General features: G+C 47.0%; 1 protein-coding gene across 1 annotated transcript; it reads right to left on the bottom strand.

The window, feature by feature from the left end:
• Positions 1-3,638: 3,638 nt before the first annotated feature.
• LOC147751071 (uncharacterized) lies at positions 3,639-5,858 on the bottom strand. Its single transcript, XM_086932349.1, has one exon. It carries the CDS (start codon positions 5,856-5,858, stop codon positions 3,639-3,641), a length of 2,220 nt encoding a protein of 739 aa, XP_086788475.1.
• Between the last annotated feature and the right edge of the window lie 14,304 nt (positions 5,859-20,162).

The following is a 20,162-nucleotide window of genomic DNA, read 5'->3' as shown; positions in this document are numbered from 1 at the left end:
AATTATGGATGAGGGCGGGTGGCCACTCAAACCATATATTAAAAAAGTGGTATAAGAGACACCAATCGAACAATGGTTAGGCCTAGGGCCTAGGGAATCACTGGGAGCAGTCGGGACTAGCAATGCTGAAGTCGGGAAAAGCCAGCGGGATTCGGGTGCAGCGCTTAAAGCGCGGCTTGCACCAATGCAATGTCAATGGTGCGTTAAAGTTACACAAATAGAGTTTAAGGATACTTCCGCTGAACCTAGAAGGACAAAACTTTAGACACAGGCCCTAGAGGTGTGTACTAGTGTAGGAACACCGGCGTTGCAATGTTACCTCACCCACAGGAAGCGGGTGCATAGGGTCGAAGTGGCGTTGGCTTTTGACACGCAGGTTCTTGGTGCTTGAAGCTGAAGATGCTGCAGGCGATGTGAAGGAGAAGTGTCCGGTGTGATCCAAGGGTGGATCAGAGTAGAAAAGTACCTGAAAGCAGAGGGGACAGAGTCTGGGTCACTCAGCAGTGACCAGGGTGGAACCAGGATGGAACCAGGCAATGTCGGGCGCAATCAGGTGGTTGTCGAGGAACTTCTCTCCGCTGCCACGTGGGTTCTGGGGCATCTGAGACGTCCAGGAGTGGGTCACGAGCTGTCCCACGCAGGTTCTCACCGTCGGTGCTGTCGGCTTCAAGATCGGAGTCAACAACACTTGGCAAAAGCAATCCACGCTGGATTGGGAAATCGCTTTTCACTCGGACCAGGAGGGTCAGAGCGGGGGCTCCTTTTCAGAGGAGCTGGTGCAAGTCTGGAGCAACCAGGATCGCAAGTTGTATTTAGGTTTTCGCTGGCACAGGGGCCACAAGCCAGCTGGCAAGTGACCGGGCCAACGCGTTGAGCCAAAGAGAGCAGAAGGGCCCCACGCAGCACTCGTCGAGTGTGGAGGGGTGAGCTTCGGTGCAAGAGTGGCTCAGGGTTAGGGCTTTTCAGACCCTGGTGTACAGCTTCGAGGGTCACTTGTGGGCTGCACGGTCAGCATCTCGTGGTCTTTTCAAGATGGCGTGCCCCACGCTTCTTGTCGCCTCCACGGGTCTCAGCTCTGCAGGGACTGTGGATCAGGCTGTAGGAAGGCAGGCAAGCTTGATCTTGTTGATCTCTGTTGCTCGAGTTCCGGCGGGAACTGCAACAAAGCAGGGTTTGAGGTGCTGGATGGTACCTGTTTGCACAGGGTGGTCACTCCTTGACCACAAGGGAGATTCTTCAGTCTTCTACGTTGAGTAGGATGTTGAAGGGTCCAGAGTTTCATTTCAAATGTTTCGTCAGGATAATCTGAGTGCTTTGGCACTGCTCCCATTCTTATACCAATCTAGGGGGCTGGATTACCTGCTAGGTCCCCTCCTATGGGTGGGACCCAGGAAGGGGCTGGATACACCCCTTTCCTTTGATCCAGGCCGCGCTGGGACTGGGGCTGGTGTGCCCCAGAACCGGTTTGGCCGGATTATGCAAGGGGCAGCCTTGTGCTCCCCAGGCAGTGTCTGGTTTCTTTCAAACCTCCCTGCTACAATCCACTATCTCCTGTCTGGGGTGGTGTCACACCGCCCTGCGACAGGAAATCCTTTGTCCAGGCCCCCTTGGCTGAGTTTCGGTCAGCTTCAGGGGGTCAGACTCGTGTCTGTGGCAGAAGCATCCATTTTGTGGATCTGAGGCTCTTTTAAAAATCAACCGCGTTTTAGTAAAGTAACTTGCCGTCCCCCTCTAGAGGGGTGGAATGCTATCCCCGTCGACAGGACTGTCGAGGGGATAGTATTCCAAATCGTATGACACCTTACATGACATGTTTTGATAAAGCCAAACCAAAGATGACATATAACCGCGAGGATTATAATGCACCTTCTAGTATATGGTTTGGCATTATCCCAGAACAGCTAAGGTAATTGGTCCCGACAGCTGCAGACAGGCTCAGCTCATGCTAGAGTCCCATCTCACATAAAACCACGCACTCTGCCTCCAGGATTGTTAAGGCCTGCCATAGGAGTGGCTCACAGGTTTACATGTGTCCAGATATAGGTTTAGATATAGGTATACTATATCTAAGCAACAGGCGATTACACCACCTTGCCCCAGCTGAGTGATCAGCCAGTTGTGTCAATTTTGGATAGCCAGCCAGGGGTGGCAAAAGATATGCTGCAGCCCCTGGTAGGCCTTGGATGGCACCTCTGCCCTGGGCACCTATAGTGCACTGTACAGGGGCTGATAAGGTGACCCAAGCCAATTTAGTTATGCACCTAGGGTACATGGAATCCATTTTACAGAGAGAGCAGATAGCCTGGGGCCCTGATTAGCAGGGAACCAGGCCAACTAAGTCGAAAACCAGCGTAACACAGGCAAAAAATCTGGGGTAACCATAGTCAGGTAGCCACCTTCCTACAACAGCTGACTACATAACATCTCCCCCTTTCTTAACAAAAATAGCAAAACAGCGAACTACTCATATTTCTTCAATGAGTCTCTTCGGTCTCTGGATATCTCGGCGGGGTCGCAGAGACGTGCCTCCAGTGATATCATCGATCAGGGGTACACTTAGCTGACCCCTACTCCCTTGGTTAACTTGGTCAGGCTCTTCAGGAGTAAGCAGTTCATTCACATTCAACAGGGGTCCTGTCAAGTCCTGAGGACATTTCTTGAAATGTGATACATTCCTGGTAACTCGTCTTTGATCAGATTCAGCAGTCAGCATGGTGCCCTTCTGGTGGTTAACCAGCCGAGGTTCATCTCGGAACCGACAATCAGTCTTTCGTTGCTGGTCTTGTTTGACAATAACGTAGTCTCCTTCATGCAAGGATGGTGATCTCGCTCTCCTTTTGGCATCGGCATATGATTTCATTTTGTCCTTGTTGCATCTATCAGTCGCCATTATCTCTTGATGACTGCGGAGTGGCGACACTGCCCGTAGAGCCCCTTTCCCAGGTCGGGATGCGATTTCTCATGGGGCGCCCCAACATCAGTGTTGCAGGGTACTTTCCAGTGGTTGAATGAGGGGTTGTCCTATAAGCTCGGAGGACCTCATTCTGGGCCACTTGCAAATCTTTCTTTTCAGTAGTGGCTTGTTGGAATGTCTTTTTGAGAGTGGCCATAAATCTTTCTATGGTGCCGTTCGCTTGTGGCCAGAGGGGCGTAATCTTTCTGTGAGTGAAATCCAGGTGCTTTGCAAAGGCACTGAACTCATGTCCATTGAATGGGGGTCCATTGTCCGTTTTCACCTCTCTGGGAACACCCCATGTTGCGAACACTTCATCTAGCACTTTGAGAGTGCTGGACGCACTTGTGGATGACACGAATTGTGCAATGGGAAATCGCGAGTACTCATCAATTATGGCTACCACGTATTTCCCGGATTGGAGTGGTCCGTAGAAATCCATGGCCAGTTCTTGCCATACTCCACTGGGCAGGGTGGTCATTTGTAACGGAGCTGTTGGATCGCCTTTGTTGGTTAGCTGGCATAAATGACAGTCTTTCAGAGTAGACTCTACCATTTGGTCGAGGAGAGGAAACCACACACGTTCTCGGAGGGCTCGTTTTGTTGCAACTACTCCTCTGTGGCCATCATGGGCAAGGTTGATGACGCCTTGCCGTAGTTGGCTAGGAACCACGATCCGTTGTCCTCACAATATTACTCCATCTGCAGTAACAGACAGTTCGTCGCAGACGTGTCGGAATGACTGCATCTCCTGCTTGACAGCCAGATCGTTGTCATCTTCTTGAGGATTGTGTCTCCACCGGTTGGTTTGAATCCTACGAAGTACTTTCTGCAAGACGACATCTTGCGCGGTGACCTCTCGAATGACTTCCATGGGAATGGCCGGTGGCAATGCTTGATCAGCCACGAAATGGATGTACTCCTCGGCAATGGATGGGTTGGAGTCCGACGATGCATGAGGGTGTTGTGACATGTAGTCAGCCGGGTTCTCTGCCTTCCCGGGTTTGTGGACAATAGTGAAGGTATATTCCTGCAGTCTCAGGCCCCATCTCTCAATCCTCGGGGGCATTTTGGATCGGGGGTTGCCGTAGGTGGTAACTAGCGCCACAGTGATTTCGTTCAACGCAGAAATCATGTCACTTAGATGTGGCCCAGGGTGACGCTCCCTTTCTATCGCCGTGTTAGGTAGGCACATGTCAACGCACAGTCTCACCTTGCTTGTGGTGCCTTTCTTTGGTACGATGACCACTGGCGATACCCACAGGGTTGGACCATCCGTCCGTTCAATGATGTCTGCAGACAGGAGATCTTGAAGTTCATCTTCAACAGCTTTCTGGAGATGAAATGGTACACGGCGAGGGTGCTGTGCCACAGGCCTGACCTGTTCATTGATGTGCAGATGTATTTGACATCCCTTCATCTTCCCTAGTCCTTGAAACAGCCTGGGGAACTTGGTGACAATGTCTTGGTCATCACTGACTTTGAACAGGATTTCAACGAGGCGAAGACGCTCAGCCGTTGGTAAGCTGAGTAAGCAGTGGGCTTCCGGGCCCTTGATGACATGTATGACTGCTGGTATGGAGATGGTGTCGTGTGTGAGGGTAGTCGGGAATTTTCCCAAGCAAAAGAGTGGCTTCTTGGACATCCAAGTGAAAACTCGGACCGGTGCAAAGGTCAATGTGGGCTTAGGATTCATTCTCTCGTATTCTGTGACTGGGATATAGTTCAGCGAGGCTCCGCTGTCCAATACAAATTTAGTGTCATGGTTCCCTACTTTTATATCCCAGCGTGGATATTTCTTGAGTTGGTCAGGATCTGCGATCATGTTTACATATTCCACTGTATATTCAGAGTCTCTAGACGATGATCTGGAGTCCCGGGACGGTGATCTGCGCTCCCATCGGGATCTGCGTGACTCTCGGCTGGAGTGTGATGAGCCGGAGGACAATGCAGCCTTTCCTTGGACAGCCCTAATGTGATGTTTTCCGGTGTCGGAGCGGGATGACCTCATTGTGTCGCTTCGTCTCTCCTTGTGGTAGTCCCCACACATCGCTTCGAAGTGGTTTGTTCGCCCACATTTCCTACATCGCCGACCCATGGCAGGACAGGTGTCCACATGAGGATAGTCATATCCACACCTGTAGCATCTTTTTGTCCTTTCTGGTCTCCTTTCTCTCCGCTCTGGTTCTCGCCTCCTGTACTCTGGCCGTCTTTGACGAGATGACGGTCTGGGTCGCCATCGTTTTTCTTTCGAGGTCCTTCGGCTGCTGCCTTTGGCTTGGACGCGACGCACTTGTTTATGACTCACATTGTGTCCCCTCTCAATGTTGGTGGCATGTTCCTCAGCTTGATCATAGACACGAGTCATTTCTTCAATGTCGTCTAATTCATGAGGTTTCCTCAGCAGCCGCCTCCTGAGGGTTTCCGAGTGACATCCATCAATGATTTGTGACTTTATGGCGGCATCGGTTGAGAAGTTATCGAATTCACAGTGTCTTGATAGTCGCCGCAGTCGGGTGATGAACGCACTCATCGCTTCTTCCTTTCCTTGGCGTGCTTGATGAAACGCATGACGTTCATAGTCCACATTTCTTTTATTAAGGAATTTTTTATTCAATGCCTCACGTACCTTGTCATAAGTTCCAGCGTCTGCAGATGGGAGGTCTTTAATTATCTTGCTTATTTCTCGACCTGCTAAGTTGCGGAGGGCAATACATTTTTCTTTGTCAACGGTTACTTTAGACCCCTCAATGTAGTCTTCGAAATCTTCAAGCCATTCTTGCCACTTGGGGCCCATGCTTCCTCCAGTGGTCAGTGTTAAAGGTTCCGGAGCCCGCAGATGTGACGCTCCAGCAATGATGGGCTTTACTTCATTTCGCTGTGGGGATACATTTGGGGTCACCATTGTGATGTCACGTGCCTCTCACCCCTTTCTCGGGCTCTGCTCGGGCTGTCGTTTCTGGCTCGCCGGTGCTTTGGCTGGTTAGTCACGGTCAACTTGTAATCAAAGTTGTTTGCCTTTACTCATGCTTGTTCACTCACATTTACAGTGATCAGTGTTTGTTTGTCACTTTCTTCATGCATTGACAAGTGCTTATTTGTTCACTCCTCTTTGTCTTGACTTGTGTTTATTTATTCTTTCATGCTTATGTCTGCTGGTGCCTGACTCCACTATGGCCGCCCATAGGTTTCACAGGGGTGTCCCTCTCGGCCGCCTGACTCAAAGATGGCCGCCCCCTGGCAGCTATTCTCTCCTACGAGGTTCGATCATGCTCCCTCAACAGGCTCACAGGGATTCAGCTGCCACTCACCAGCTGTCGATCGCTCGCAGGCAGCAGCGTTTCTTCGCTTCCTCCTGCGTTCTGTTGCAGAGGAGCGATCAGGTAGGGTCGAGGCGAGCTCTCGATTACGCTCCGTCACCCGCGCGCCATTCCTCACGCATCGGGGGTGAGCCTTTCCATTTTCCGGCTTCTTTCTTGGCGCGAAGCAGCACTCTTTCTTCGGGACGCTTCCTCGAGTCCCGGGTGGCACCTCCAACGCTCCCTGGTCACCGGAGCAGTCGATGGAGTCGGGATGGGCACCCGACTTCTGTTCTTGGGCCGCGTGCCGATTTGTACGCCTTGGGGGTGAGTCGCGGTTTTGGCGTGAAACAGCGCACTGCTTTGAAATCCCCAGCGCTCAGTGGCGTGTTCTCCCTCGGGGCTCTACGCGACTGACGGGTCGCAGAGCAGGGGCAATAACCGCTGGCCTCGTTCTGGGCGGCGGACTTACTTCAGCCACACGTGGCTTGACAGCGTCTTCTCTCTTCGCGCTGCTTGGGACAGGGACGCTTCTTCTTGGGGTCCTGTGGGTGGCTGACTGCACCATCCCACCCTCGTTGCCAGTTGTCTTGTCGCCAACCCAATAACAACAGACACGATGTATGTTTCTTAAACAGAGCTTTATTCCATACCTCTTACTCGGTCCCTGTCCCTACTCTAACTAACTCCTTCCTGTCAATACCCCTCCTCTTCCCTTCCACCCCACTAGCTCCACCCACCCAGCTACTAGACCGCTGACTACATAACAGGCCCATTCAGCATCACTGAAGACCCTACCCACACCCAGCTCCAACTGATCCATTGTCCGAGACAGGTCAATCCCAGTATGTCAGGATGTCACTTTGAAGCCAAGAAATCAGAATCCTACGAGACCCCACATTATAGAGACGGCTGGACCAATGAGTGCTCGGGAGGTTCAGCATGAGTGATGACCCAGCAAGCTCGTAGGACTAACACTAGTTTCATGTGTGTTAAGAAATGACTCCTGTGAAGACCATATTGCCCTATAAGCACTGCAAAGGGAATAAGGGATCTATCATGGAAAAGCTCACCCTTTGAACACTAGTCCGGCCCCTCTTATGCCTCTGAGGTAAACCTTGGGATGTCCTGATCCAGATCTGGGACACCAAATAGTGGAATGGAAGATGCATAAGAAGGCAGGTGTTTTTTAATGGACAAGCCCAGGGAGTAACAATGCAGTACGGCATGACGCAAGCAGATGGAGGCATTTTGGGGGTGGTAAGTCATGTAATAACAATCTTTTCACCTTACCTACTGTAATAGGAATCTCCTCCAACAGGCCAGCCTAGAGGGTTCTTGCAGCTGGACAGCCAGGTTATAAAACAGTAAGAAAGTGTGTGACATTCTAGGCCCTCTGCATTATGTTTTTGGTTCTTAATCACCAAGGGATTGTGCCTCTGAGAACAGCTTTTCACTGGTACACCCCAAAAGACCTCTTAGGTCATCTTCCCTTAGGAAGGTGACCATTCCAAGATTTCAGAAAGCCTGATGGGGTTTCCTCTCCTTTACAGTAGCTTCTGCCAAACTGTGGAACACTCTGCCCAGTCATTGAGAGTTTGCATTCATTTGCAGCTTTCCAGAAGCAATTGAAAACTTGGCCCTTTTCCCTTCTGTGATGGCAGCTCTTTTGGAATATAGCGGGTGCTTCTTTCCTTTGCGATTTCAGCACTTTGACAAATTGGCATAATGCACTTTATAAGGTTTCCTCCAAGATTCATTCCATTTCTATCTCCGAAGCTCAAAATCAGGAGCATCCAGGCCTTCTTGCCTGATCAGCAGACTCGGTTTGGCTAGGGAGACCAAATCGCACAACAGCATGTCTAGCGTTCTAAAGAATTTTCTACGGAGATAAAGTGGAAGGTTTGAGAAATAATAGAGTATTCTAAGCTACATAATCATTTTAGCCAATGTAATTCTGCAAATGGAAATGGGAAGCAACTTCCAAATCCCGCTTGAGATTGTTAGGCTGCCACTGTTTCGTCCAAGTTGCCTTCTAATAAATTGCTGTGCAGTGATGTATCCTGACACCAAGATACCTGAATTAAGCCAATCGATGCCCATGTAATTTCTCTACCGCCTGTGCCCAGGATGTGTTTTGAATGATTAGGAGCCAGAGGGAACAAGGTGGATTTAGCCCATTTGACCCCCCCCCGACCAGATGCTGATTTAAGTTGCAACAACAGAGGAATATCATTACTCATATCTTTAATATACACTAGCAAATCCTTGGAACAACAGAGGAATATCATTACTCATATCTTTAATATACACTAGCAAATCCTTGGAACAACAGAGGAATATCATTACCCATATCTTTAATATACACTAGCAAATCCTCAGTGTATAACAATACTTAATGTATGGTGTCAGGGAGTTGAATGCCCTATTCCTGCCCCAGGGTGTGCACTGTCATGGCCAGTGGTTGCATGGCGAGGTCAAATAACAAGGTGAATAGTGGGTTATCCCTGTTGTTTACCCCTACGGACATAAAATGCATCCAAGATAGAGGTGCCCATTTTTACCCTAGCAGTAGGTTCAGAGTATAACAGTTTGATCTCTACGATTATCTTGTTACCCGTTCCAAGTGTTAGCAATACAGCAAACATGTAGGACCACTGGAGCGTGATGAACGCTTTCTCCAGCTGTAACACTACACATGAGGAGTAAGGCCATGAGGAGGGAGCTGTCTCCATAATACAAAGTAGCCGCCTAATGTTAAGGGAGGTTGAACTACCAAGTAAGATGACATTCAGGTCCCTATGGACTAAACCTGGCAAGGAAGCACGCAGCCACCCATCAAGAATTTTTCTTAGTATCTTGTAATCCTGGTTAAGGATTTCAGGGATCTATATAAAGAAACTTCCGGTGGATCTCTGCCCTGCTTGGAGAGTGATACAATCAATGCCTTCCTCAGCATTTTCACTAGCAGGGCAGTCTCAGCCGTCGTTTTATAAAATGTGGTTAATAAAGTGATTAGTGGTTTGGAATACGTGCTGTAGAATTCTAATGGTAGGCTATCGAGGCCGGGTCACCAAATATTTATCACCCCCTAAAACCTCCTGGTCCAAAATCAGCAATTGCATATATGTCTCATGGAATCTTGGGAAAACGCATGTAGTCTAAAAACGTATGTATAACATCCGCTGAGGGTGCCATTGTAAGGCTATAAATCTTCTTTTAATAGTCATGGAAGATGATATCTATGTCAGGTTGTTTATAGGCAATATCGACAGAGACCGAACGGATAGTTATTCACCAATTCAGCACTTGCACCTTCACCTTTCACCAATTGTAAATATCACCACTCACCAAGTGCCTTCGAGTTGTCACATGATTCTCTCTGTACAGTGCTGTTTAACTGTATTTCCATGTGAAACACCCTCCTTTGAATTGGTGAATAACAAGCTTTTAAACCATATGAGCCTCCTTGTTTCTTGTTCATGTAATGCTGACTGCATACATCATTTAACTGCCTCTAACTGATACCTGTTGGGAATTGTTGTTCTTTATACTCCACACCCATCCCAACATGGTTTATGGGTTTTACTCCTGTGTTTCTTATACGTTCCAAAAGAAGTGGCACCAAAGGTCTGTGCTCTGATTGTCAAGTTTTCAAGCTGATGTAGTGGAGTCGATTGCAGGTGTATTCTCTTGTTATTGACAGACAGGTAGACTCCTTTCCTGTATTTTTATTTTAGAGGGTTGTTTTGTTCAGCTCTATGGCTACTTACGTTTATCACTGCACTGCATAGGTTGATAGTACAAATAAAACATGTACAGGAATGAACTATTTGTCGAACATAGATGTGAGATGGACCCACTCTATGCCTGAGCGTTGATGCAAGGTGAACGTCTGAAGATGCTGGAGGCTAAAGTCCATTCTGGCAGTGCCAGGTAATCCGCAGTGTCTGCCACATGCCTTCATTTACTTTGGATGGATAAAAAGGAATTGTGCTGAGATCCTTAACCAAGTAGAGGTTGATGCCCGGTTACTTACCAGTAATCTTCATTACTCCGAGTTCAGGATTTGCTGTCACAGCTATGAGCCCTTCCTCCCTCCCCTCTGTTTTCTTGAGGCGATTGTTTCTTTTTCATTTTGCTTGATATTACAGGAAGTGTTTATTTCTACTCCTTCCTTTTAAGCATACTAGGAAATAGGTACCATCATGGAGGAATCTTTTTGGACTTAGCTAGGATATAAGTTTCTGTGGAGCAGGAGAACTGCTCACTGTGTTAGATCTGGGACAGGAAGACGGACGAGGAGGTAATGGAAGCCTCTCTTCCCAGTCTCTGATATCTCACAGATGCCTGTGTTTCATAGCAGCTGTCACCGGCCGGATGTAGGGACTTTCAGAATTAAAAGTGATCACGCTGTCAGTCTACAGTTTCTGTGCTCAGTGTGCAACCATAAGTCAGTGCAGGCGTCTTTGAGCGTCATTGGCATCATTCGCTCTATCCCTTCACGTGCTGGGAGACGTGATCTGGGCACAGGGTTCTACTAGGCCCTGCAATTGCTGCTGGAGAGACGTACATCACGTTGTGATGATGCTCTTCGCACAGGTGAAGAAGAACTTTCAGTTGAGAAGTCAGTGGGTGAACCTTGGGCAGAGTAGCTGACTCTCTTCACCATCTAAAACAAAATGATTTCAAATTTTTTGACATTTCAGTGTTCAACAGTGTAACACAGAGGTTGTTGATTAAGGTCCTTAATGGTCAGTAGATTGCCATATGGTAAACAGCCTTTACGACGCGGCTGTTACACCGCCGTGCCGTTACAACGCGGTCTTTTCAACGCAAGTCGTTACCACGACTTGCGCTGGAGGGCGCTGCAGGACAAGGAATTATTTAATTTACTATCCAACACCTTCCCTACTGTACGTAGGCTGGTGTTGGAATAGTAAATGAAAAAATTCCTAAGTCCGCACCCCCTCCAACGCAAGTCGTGGTAACGACTTGCGTTGAAAAAAACGCTTTGTAACGGCACGCAATGTAAATGTACATGTTGTAAAGCCGTACATCCTTGCCATATGCATTATCAACATATAAGAATGGATGGATATATATGACCACACACCGGGGACACTAAAATCAATAGGTGATTAGAGCTTGAATATGACAGCATTAGCGGGATGTAAAACCCTTTGCCCTACACCTGGTTCCTAAATGGTAGACGTGAAGAGAACCAGAAAGGGCCTTGGAGCAAGACTGGATCAGCGACAAGGGCTTTTCTCTCTTTGACTGTGGTGTGATTTTACACAGAGTATATTTATATTGGGGATTGGGGGTTGTTTCTATGATGATCGCTTTTGGTTTTAGCTTCTGCCCAAGGGATGCTGAGTTTGCTAAATTCATAATTCATAATTCGAATGTTCCATTGAATTCCCTTCCACTTGAGACATCAATGTTTATTTACTCTTGTGTGCTCTCATTGTTATATACAAGTGCATTAAGTCTATTTAGGTACTGCAGTGCTGTAGAAAATGGAAATAAAAATAAATAAAACAATCTATTCTATTCTGAGAAAGCACACGGGACGAGTTGGTAACATTCTGGTTCCTTTAGGACACAGTACTATTGCAATAGAATTTTCTTTTAACACCATCGACGCTTATGGTTTCCCCCCCCCTGTGCTGAAAATCTGTAATTCCTACTTATCATGACGAGCTCAGCTCGGCATGAGTGTACGAGAGGTGTACCTCATGACGAGCTGAGCTCGTCATGAGCGTCGAAGGTGTTAATATTGAGCAACTCCTGTAGATCCTCACAGGGCATGTTCACCAAAGCAATGTTTCCATTGTTACTTATGCATAGTGAAGTGTCTGTCAGGTTTACATACGACATAGTGAATCCTTTCATGCAATGGCTGATTCTCCATCTTGGAGTAGCAGGCCCTGCATTGCCTGGCCCAAGAGGCTTAATAGTCTTCCTAATATAGCCCTTCTTCTATGTTTAGGATCCCCTGGAAAGTGTGGCAGCAGAGCTGGCTCATTGGTTTTTGATGCCCTATGTGAAAATACCCACATATGCCCATCATACCTCAGTCTTCCAGGCCCACACCCTAATCCACAACTCACACAAGTAAACCCAGTGCCAATGTCAGCAATTGAAAATCACATGTGTCTCCTTCACACTGAAGGAACAATGGAACTTCAGTGTCTCTCAAAGTGAAAACATTTTGATGCAAAGGGCAAGTTACCTTGAGTAGCACATTTAAAGCATGCAGGTTTCCATGCCACTGAGTAAATAAAAGGCACAGTTTTTTTTTAAGATAGCGGTTGTGTGTGTTAAGAATGGCACACAGAGGCATTTAATTTTTTTTTATTAAAAAAAATATTTAAAAACCAGGGGGCATATTACCAAGCAATAGCGTGAATTATCGCTATTGCTTGGTTAGAGACAAAAGTTTACCGCTGAGCTGCGGTGATTTTTACCGCAAATAAACCTTGGTATTACCAAGGTTTATCGCAAATGCGATAAAAATCGCTGCAATGCATGAATATCGCTGAAAAGTCAGCGATATTCATGCATTAGCGAGCTAATGCTCTTAGCCATGTTATCCACCTCCCATTGGATAACATGGCTAAGAACTGCTCAGGGCAGGTGTTAGCTTTTGGGGATATTCGCGCTTAGCGCGAATATCTCCAAAAGTTGGTAATAGGAGATAGCGATGTTAGCGACTGTTTTCAGTCGCTAACATCTTGGCACGCCCACTTTGCATGTCATTAGTGATAAATATCACTGACATGCAAAGTGGGGCCCAAGATGGTCGCTATCTCCTACTAGCTGTCGCTAACTGGTGTTAGCGACAGCTAGGTAATAGGGAGATAATTTTATCTCCACTTTCTTGGCTTTTAAAGCCAAAAAAGCGGAGATAAACCCCCTTGATAATATGCCCCCGTGTATTTATTTATTCAGTGGCAGCACGCTGAAGACCGCTATGGAGATGCATACATGGGTCTCGATTTTAGCCTCCTGTTCACTTTTACATAGACAGACTCCATGGCAATAAAGCATGCAAGGTGGGATGAGCTGTTCTCCCCAGATAAAAGGATTGTGCTAGCCTTATAAGGCACCTGAGCTGAGACCCGGCTTCATACACTCTGTCAGTGCCGTACCCAGAGAGCAGAGCTTCAGCCAGGCTGCCCTTCCGTAGAGTGGTGCCCAGGGCGTCCCACGGGAGGCTGGGCCGCAGGCCCACATTGCTGCTGACAAGAGTGGGCAGAACAGAGACTACCAGTGATTTTTCCATACTCTTCATTCTTCCCGCAGTGCTTTGATTACACATTAAATAACTCAGCAGTTCAGTGTCTTCTCTTCTGTCCCCCAAATGAGCACGACTTAAAGAAAGAACCTGAGTGGAAGGGAGATTTAGCCAAACGCCTGTATTTTTCACATGGAGGCTTTGGAGGCCAGTTTTTAGGGCAGGGGCCTGCTGCTGGTACCTCTGTCACTTTCTTCAACTTCCCCAGGTTTTTCCAGCTGTGGGGAGAGAGAGGGAGAGGCAGAGGAAGAGGGAGAGGGCGTGGGGGAGACCAAAATCATTGCATGCAGCAACCCTTACCTTGCACAACACGCATATAATGTGTCTTTTCAAGTTCAAAAGTACCCCTATTTGGAAATGTTGGAAATGTGACTCACTTTTTTAGCTATCTGATTTGCTAAAGAGGGACACTTTTATTTTGGTGCTTGGGCCAAATTTCTGTCCTAGGCCGATCCTGCTTCTACCCCTTCTTCGGGGCCAGACCAGGAAACCATAAGCCTCTCTGATAAAAAAAACAAGGCTCAAGACATCCGTGCTCCCTCCATTTCCTTGTGCTCCTTCTCACTTTCCATCCATTCTCCCTCCATCTACTTCTCTGCTCTTGCTCTTCACCCTCTCTGATTCCTTTCTCTCTACTTTCCCCTCCCTCTAGGCAAAGTGACAGAGGTACCACGAGCAGCCCTAGGCTTTTAAATCTTGGCCCCATGGAAAATGTCGTGTGGAAGAAAATGCCTGTCTGGCCCTGCCCTTCCTTCAACAAATTGGTCCCTCTGAAAAACACAAAAGCTTGCTGAGGCTACCCGAATATCCTGGTGTGTTTGCAAAACCCCCAAAGGCAACCTTTAATATCAGCGCCAGGTAACCGTCTAAAGGCATCTGATATTGTGTGGCACACAGTGGGACTCTGTGAGTTGGCAGGTCTATGCTCCAGATTTAGAGGGAATCACATGAAACTCTTATATACAGTATTGAATCGCCCCCTTTCAAATGTAGAGTGCCCCATGTCTTCTGAAGACAGGCTTGTTAAGTAATCTACATACATAGGGCCTCATTTAAGAAAACTGTTGCATTGCTGCGTAAAAAACAGCGATGCAACCGTTTTCACTGCGCCTTCCTTGCAACAGCATGGATGGGCCAGACTTAATGTAAGGTGCTCCATGTCGCAAAGAGTTACAGATACATTAGTATTACTGACGTATCTGTAGGCACAAAAGTGACTCATTGCTGGGGTGTGTCTGAAAACAGACGCAACTCCAGCAATGTGTCCGTTCACTGCCCTGGGTCAGTCTTATGTCTGCTGTGAGGCAGAAGTAAGATATTGACGCAGTAGCGTCCTACAAGTTGCGCACAGAAATCTTATAGATTTCAATGCGCCACTTCTACAAGGTTTTTTGTGGGGTAACACCCACCCTGCATACATTGTACCTGCTGTAGGTATAATATGGAGCAGGGGTTTACAAAGTGATGCATCTGCCTAGATGCATCACTTTGTAATTAGTGTGCAACATGGTACATTTTTTACCCTACCGGTGAGTCACAAAAAAATACGCAACGGTGGCGCAAAAGTGTTGCAAGGTCTCATAAATAAGCCCATACATTCTAATATCATTTTAGTATTTGTAATTTTTATTTGTGATCAATTTGATTTGAATCTTGCACTTATACCTCATATTCTGATATTAAGAGCATGAGCCAAAAAAGACTTTCTTCAGGGGGTTCTTGATTGCATAAGGAAACACTTGCATACATTGAGCTAGCTCTGAACTCATGCCACTGACAGCTTCATACACCTCCCCCACCAATTCCAAACAGTTGTTGGCATTAGGTGGGCGCCACAGATTGATGGTCACCACCTTTTCTTTGCCAGAATCTGTTTTTTCTTTGTTGCTTTCTTTGGATATGGTGGTGTTGTAATCATTCAGCAGTGAGCCCAAATAGTGTCCTGCGACTCCCCCCACCTCCCCCCAAATATGATCTGTCAATGACCAGGAACTTCCAAAGTCTGCTTCTGATCGGATGGCTGGGCGCTCAGCTCAGAACAGCTGATGTCAACCAGTAGTTGCTTTGGGTAAGACTTTAAAAATAGTCAAAATTGGCAGTATTCTAGCTAAATAATACAAAAAAGCTGAGCTTGTTATTGGAAAAAAATATGTCACGTTAAGCATAAGGATAAGGAAACCCAACGTCCCTTATAAAAAGACAGACTTGACAACACTAAGCCCTCTCTACACTGGGCAGCAAATTGAGGAAGAATGAGAAGAGGAGGAGGGGAAGAAGGTGGAGGGGGAAGGAGGAAGAGGAAGAGAAGGAGGGAATAGCTTTGATGTGCATACCAATAAAACTTTACATTTACATACACCCATTCCCATTATGGTGCTTGTGGATGCTGAACTGGGAATTTGCGCTTTACGTACTGGATGGGCACTATTGGTGTAGCTTGGTCTCTGGGTTAATTATATTCTTCATCCTCATGGCAGGATCCGTAGCCCAATAGATAATTCTATTGAGACCAGAGCATGTACTTCCTAAATTAACCTATGCTCACCCTCTGGTAGCTTGGCAGAGAGCAGGCAGGCTTATCTTAAGAGGCATTTGTCATATAGACGTCAAGGTCATTGTTTACATTGCTAAGTTAGCATAAGCTCTGTTACTAATATTATTAATACTTATAGAGCGCACGATTACCCTAGGGTGTCCAGGCGCTAAGTAATGATTACCTGGCCAGCGTAGGCCTAGCAGTAAGAGAAAAGCCATGTCTTCAAGCACTTGCGAAAGGAGATGAGGTCTGGAGCATTTCTAAGTTGGAACGGAAGTTCATTCCAAGCTTTAGCTGCACAGTGAACAAAACCTCTACCTCCCCAGTACTACATGACTTTATTTTGCAAGACTCTTTGTGCCTTTCATACGAGAACCATTTGCTTTCTGCATTCTCTGCTTGTTCCTGGAGTTTAGTCTGAATACGATGTGCAAGGTCGATAAACAATGCCCCTTGTTATTCTGTTCTGGTCAATCCCTAGCACCTAGACAAAACATGCTAACACAGCTGTTATTGCTGGAAACTTGTGCTTTGATATTATGGGGATGCATGTTGTTCAAACACACACTGGAAGTGGAACCTTTCCAGGGAGAAGAGCTATGCTGTTCCTATGATGTAGAAATACCATCTAGGCATGGGGTCTGCTGACAAAGCCCAGAGATCTTCTTTTATATAATACAACTTCTTCTTGCCAAGGGGAGGGTGGTTAGGCCTTATAATCCTTTATCCAGTCTGTATACCATGACATCACCTTCATAATTTATGCACTTGCTACAATGCTAACTGTTTTAGGTTTATACGTTTTGCTGCTGGTAGTGACTCGTATACTGTATTATAGAGTACTAGTCCCCAACTTCACGAGGGACCTCAAAACATGGCTCTTCAATAGACCACCTCCTTGATGGACCGAACCCTGCGCCTCCCCGCCACCCCAGCGCCTTAAGACCCTATGGGTGAGTAGTTGCGCTCAACAAACCCATGATTGATTGATATAGTTAAAATAAACATTTTGAACTATAACAGTGACTCTGTCAGTTCTTAATGTGGACAGGTATGAGTGAGTGAGTGAAAGGGTACGTCTTGCTACCGCGATTCCTGAGGAAGTCCGGAGTGTTGTGATCTGGGGTGTCTAATCATTTTCATCTTCGTGATTATGTATGAGAGCGAGTGAGACACTATAGTTAGTCTGTCCCGGGATTTTGGGTACTGAGGTGGTAGGAAGGCTTAGCCCCTATACACTGAAGTCCCGTTCTCCTGCACATAGTTCTGTGTATGAGCAGAATTCCTGCAACAAAATGTGTTAAGTGTTTGTGCAACACTACTTTCAGTAAAACAGTGAAATACCACACAAAACGAATCCACACCTGGTTAGACAAATAGAGCAAAATCCAATAAATAGAACCAGACTTATGTATTTTTGAAGAATATCTTGAAATGCAGTGCTTAAAAGTCATTAGCAGTAAGGCGTTACTTGAGGTTGTGGTGGAGTTGGTCAAATCTGAAAAGTCAAGCCAACCGCGATGGAGTGCAGGACAGATACAAAAGCCACGCAAACCCCGCCAAAACAGTACCTTCTCGGAGGAAAAGCGTCAATGTCGAGGATCAGCTGTGAGGAGCGGAGGTGACGATGCGTCGTCAGATGCGTCGTCATCTTTCAAAAGGGTTGTACGCAATGTGTTGGTGCTGAACCACACAGTCGGGTCCCTGCATCATCATCGGTTCGGCGATGAATGTAATGCTTCTTCGACGAGCTGTGCTGGAGGTCCCGCGTCGTCGTCGTCGATCCTCGTCAATGAAGGTGCTGCATCGGCATTGAGGGCAAATGCATCAGTTCTGACCAGTGCTAAGTCGGGACAGCGTGAGTTTTTCAGCAGAACAGCAAAGGAACCCACTTTCGAGGCCCTGGACTGGAGGTGACACCTCAGGGAAGGATAGGGCTCACAGCTGGCAGAATCCAGGTGCTGGATGGAAGGTTGCAGACAGTCTTTGATGTCCCTCAGACTGCGGAGCAGTGGTCAAGCAGTCAAGCCTTTGAGTCAGTCTGGGTTCACGTGGTGAAAGTCCAGTATTTCTCACCCACACAGAGAGGGCAGCAGGCAGGGCAGCAGAGTAAAAAACCAGTTCTCTCAGAGTAGCAGTCCTTCAGCAGCACAGCAGTCCTTTTTCCTGGCATAGTATTCACAGGTCCCTAAGTATACTAATTTGTTAGGGTTTGTGATCCAGAATTTATACTTTTTTTCCCCTGGTCATGGAAAGTGGAAGAGACTTCTGGAAGGGTCCTTTGAAGTGCACACATGTCCTACCTTTCCTGGCCAGGCTTCAGACACACTACAGGGGAGTATGCAGCTCTTTGTGTGGGTCCTATTTAGGTGTAACTGTCAGCTCCTACCACCCATCTAGCTCAGGAAGGCCCACCAGCCTGGTGATAGGCAATCAGAATGTAAACAACACACCGCTGCTCCCCTTGTGTGCAACTGTCTAGAGGGATTGCACAAAGCCCAGCTGCCACCCAACCCAGACGTGTATTAGAGGCAGGCAGAGGCACTTAGGGGTTAAGAGCAGAAAAATGGCAACCTTCTAAATGTCCTCGAAACTGGTCCTAGGGTGCTTAATTCCAGTCCAGGAAGGACCTGGCTTGGCAGTTCGGGCTGGACTGATCCCATGAGGCACAGAGTCAAAACTGATTTGCTTACGGCTGGGTCCATACTGGGTTGGCGTGGTGAGCAAAAGAACAATGGATTAACCCCAGATAATTATGACTGGGGATGAATGTAAGCATTGTTCAGCATTCCTTCCATCATTTGTTCCTTTTGTCACCCTAAGTGGGAAGGGTATGCCCAGACGTGAGTCCTGTGTTCACAGCACCACTGGATTCAAGCTAGCCTGGCTGATGAGGGGTGATGCCCCGAAACCAGTCCTAGGATGCTTGTTTCCGGTCCAGGGAGGACCTGGCTGGACTGTTCCCATCAGGCACAGGGTCAAGATTGATTTGCAAATGGCTGGGTCCAAACTGGGGTGGCGTGGTGAGCAAAATAACAATGGATTAAACCCAGATCTTTGTGACTGGGGCGGATGTATGCATTGTTCAGCATTCCGTCCATCATTTGTTCCTTTAACTTTCTAAATGTGGCATTTTTGAAGTTGTAATCATAAATCCAACTTTACCATTAAAGTTAATTTACCATTACAAGTCAAAAGGTACCAAACACTACTTTTCAACTCCTCCTCAAACAGGAATTATGCTTAATTACGGTGTTAAGTAATCCCTAATGTTAACCTACAAGAGGGTAGGCCTCACAGTAGTGAAAAACGAGTCTGGGAGTTTTTCACCTGCAGGATTATTAAAACGAAAAAGAGTATGTCCTGCCTTATACTTACATAGCACCCTGCCCTATGGGCTACCTATGGCCTACCTTAGGGGTGACTTATAAGAAATTAAAGGATAGTTTAAGGCTTGGCAAGGGGTTTTAAATGGCAAGTCAGCCTGGCAGTGAAACTACACATACAGGCTCTGCAGTGGCAGGCCTGAGCTGTTTGAAGGGCTACTTAGTGGGTAGCACAATTAGTGCTGCAGGCCCACTAGTAGTATTTAATTTACAGGCCCTGGGCACATATAGTGCACTTTACTAGGACTTATAATTAAATTAAATATGTCAATTGTGGATACATCAATGTTATCATGTTTTAGGGGACTGAGCATCTGTACTTTAGCACTGGTTATCAGTGGTAGAATGCCCAGAGTCCCAAGGCCAACAAAAACAGATCAGCAAAATGTGAGGCAAAGCAGGCAAAAAATTGGGGGAAGACCACCCTAAGGCTGTCAGGTCTAACACCCGCCATGCCACATCAGACAGAAATCAGCTACATGCAAATCAGTGTTCATCTGTTGGTCCTATCAGGTCAGTCCCATGCTCACTGTGCCATGGGACTAAAGCTACACCCTACCAATGATGCCCACACAGGCTGAAACTAGGCTGAGGTTGCTTGTGATCCTATTAAGAGGGGTGGCTGGTCTGGCAGTTTTTGCTGGACTGTTAAGATAGGAGCATAAGCAAAGCTGATTTACATACG

Source organism: Lissotriton vulgaris, chromosome 1_1 (genome assembly GCF_964263255.1).
Source record: "Lissotriton vulgaris chromosome 1_1, aLisVul1.2, whole genome shotgun sequence".
Classification (NCBI taxonomy): Eukaryota; Metazoa; Chordata; class Amphibia; order Caudata; family Salamandridae; genus Lissotriton; species Lissotriton vulgaris.
This window is presented reverse-complemented; position numbering and strand designations above follow the sequence as displayed.

Excerpts from the sequence above, each read along its gene's own strand:
- LOC147751071 (XM_086932349.1), bottom strand. The coding sequence starts at position 5,858 with ATGGTGACCCCAAATGTATCCCCACAGCGAAATGAAGTAAAGCCCATC.